This window comes from Dendronephthya gigantea, unplaced genomic scaffold, assembly GCF_004324835.1.
Source record: "Dendronephthya gigantea isolate DGI-Jeju-01 unplaced genomic scaffold, DenGig_1.0 000037F, whole genome shotgun sequence".
Taxonomy (NCBI): domain Eukaryota; kingdom Metazoa; phylum Cnidaria; class Anthozoa; order Malacalcyonacea; family Nephtheidae; genus Dendronephthya; species Dendronephthya gigantea.
Window position 1 is genome coordinate 278,986 of NW_021163047.1, and position 1,968 is coordinate 280,953.

Here is a 1,968-nt window from a genome sequence, read left to right on the forward strand (position 1 = left end):
TTATGCTTTGTTTATTATCATAAATATGCGTCTAAAATACTCAATTCGTCAATACTTGAATCACATATCTTCTTTCTAGCCTCCAAACAAAATCTCCTCATGGTCCGTACTTTTCCCAACTTTTCCCCACTAATTATCGTCTCTTCGTCACTACTTAAAAATGGACTGTTCACGTGTTCAGCGCATGCCATTGCTATTGTTATAATTATCTCGTAACATTACCCCCCTCTGCAAAAAACAAGCCCCCTGGCTTGTTCAGAGGAAAAACTAACTTGAACCAATATAAAAATACTTATTTATTAAAGATTAATTGTTAACGTTTGCTGTTGGACGGTGTTCGGGATGTCGGGCATAGAAATCTGTCCAAAGACGTTGATCCAAAATGTGGTCTGGTGGTTCCCACGTATTGTGCCGTTTTCCATATCCGCGCCATTTGATACGATATTCAGGTTTTCCATGGCGGACGCGATGACCAACAATTTGCTCGGCATCATAGATGTGGTTTACATTTTCTTGGGCGGATGTGGTTACTCCGGTCGCTGGTGCGTCATTAGAATGACTAAGTGGTGGGCAGTTTGTAGAGACATGAGATACACAGGAGGGGAAACTGTCCGCTGGTATGTCATGATCATGAAGATATGGTTCACTATCCATATCTGGATCTTCTTGCGGGGCTTCGATCGGCCGATCTTTCGGATCGAAATATGGTTTTAATCGGTTTGCATGAACTGGAGCGTGAACTAGTTTGTTTTCCAAGGTTCGCAGCTTAAAGTGAACAGGGGATAATTTTTCCACGATCCGGTACGGTCCGTGGTAATTGTGGAGCAGTTTCTTTGACAACCCTTTACGGTTTTTTGGTGTAAAAACACTCTTTGACCGATTGTGTACGGAGGTTGACGCGCTGACTGGTCATACCTGGCTTTCATTTTAAGTTGAGCCCGCTGGGTGTTGGATTGGATAAGCTGTTTGACTTCCTCAAGGGTTGTCACAATACGGGCGCGATGCTTAGCTACAGACGGGCTAAGATTGGTAGGTGGAAGTAGGCTAACGTCCATTGGGAGACGAGGTTCACGACCATAGAGTAAGTAAAACGGTGACTCTCCAGTGGTAGCATTCGGAGATACTCGGTAGGCAAACAAGACTTGTGGAAGATGTTCATCCCAATCCTTTTGGTTGGTGCTAACATACATAGAAAGGGTTTGTGCCAGGGTACCATTGAATCTCTCTACTAACCCGTCAGTTTGGGATGGTAAGCGTTGTGTTTAATTTAGCTGTGTTCATCAGTTTGCACGTTTCCTTGACAAGGGCTGACAGGAAGTTACTACCTCGATCAGAAAGGATGGTCCGGGGTGCACTGTGTCGCGTCATGATCTCGTTAATGAGAAGGGAAGCGATACGGTGAGCTTCACAAGAGGGTACGGCGAATGCCTCAGGCCAACGCGTGTAATAGTCCGAAAAGACGACAATGTAACGCGAGCCAGAATTCGTTACGGGAAACGGACCGAGAACATCCACAGCTACGCGGTGGAATGCTCCTTCGACGGGGATGGGAAGAAGTGGGGCTTGACGGCGATAACGGGGCGACTTCTTCATAGAACAGTCAATGCAAGATTTGCACCAATGTTCGATATCTTTGAACATTCCAAACCAATAGTATTTTCGCCGTAACTTCTCATAGGTTTTTTGAATTCCTAGGTGTCCACTAGTAGTGTCGTCGTGAGCATTAGTAAGGATTTCGTGACGCAGAGAAGCCGGAACTACTAGTTGGCTGAAGAGATTACCAGCCTTTCGCTTGCCAGGGGACCAAAGATGACAGAGGATACGGTCGTCGTTAAGGTAGTAATCATCAACGTGGAGGAGCAAAGTTCTGGCTACGCGTTGATCATTTGGCAGTTCCTTAGATTCGAGATAGGTTATCAGGTTTTGCAGGTCTGGATCTCGGCGTTGCAGATGACGAATGGTGTCAAC

At 45.6% G+C, this 1,968-nt stretch overlaps 1 protein-coding gene across 1 annotated transcript; it reads right to left on the reverse strand.

Annotated features, from left to right (window-relative positions):
- Window positions 1-306: 306 nt before the first annotated feature.
- LOC114526084 lies at window positions 307-1,190 on the reverse strand. The gene is made up of 2 exons (XM_028547586.1): window positions 849-1,190; window positions 307-765 (listed from the first exon to the last, which is right to left on the reverse strand). Exons 1-2 carry the CDS (start codon window positions 1,188-1,190, stop codon window positions 307-309), a joined length of 801 nt encoding a protein of 266 aa, XP_028403387.1.
- Between the last annotated feature and the right edge of the window lie 778 nt (window positions 1,191-1,968).

Coding starts and splice junctions, on each gene's coding strand:
- LOC114526084 (XM_028547586.1), bottom strand. CDS start 1,190: ATGTATGTTAGCACCAACCAAAAGGATTGGGATGAACATCTTCCACAA. Junction 766..848: donor TGTTTTTACACCAAAAAACC/GTAAAGGGTTGT, acceptor GTTCACTTTAAG/CTGCGAACCTTGGAAAACAA.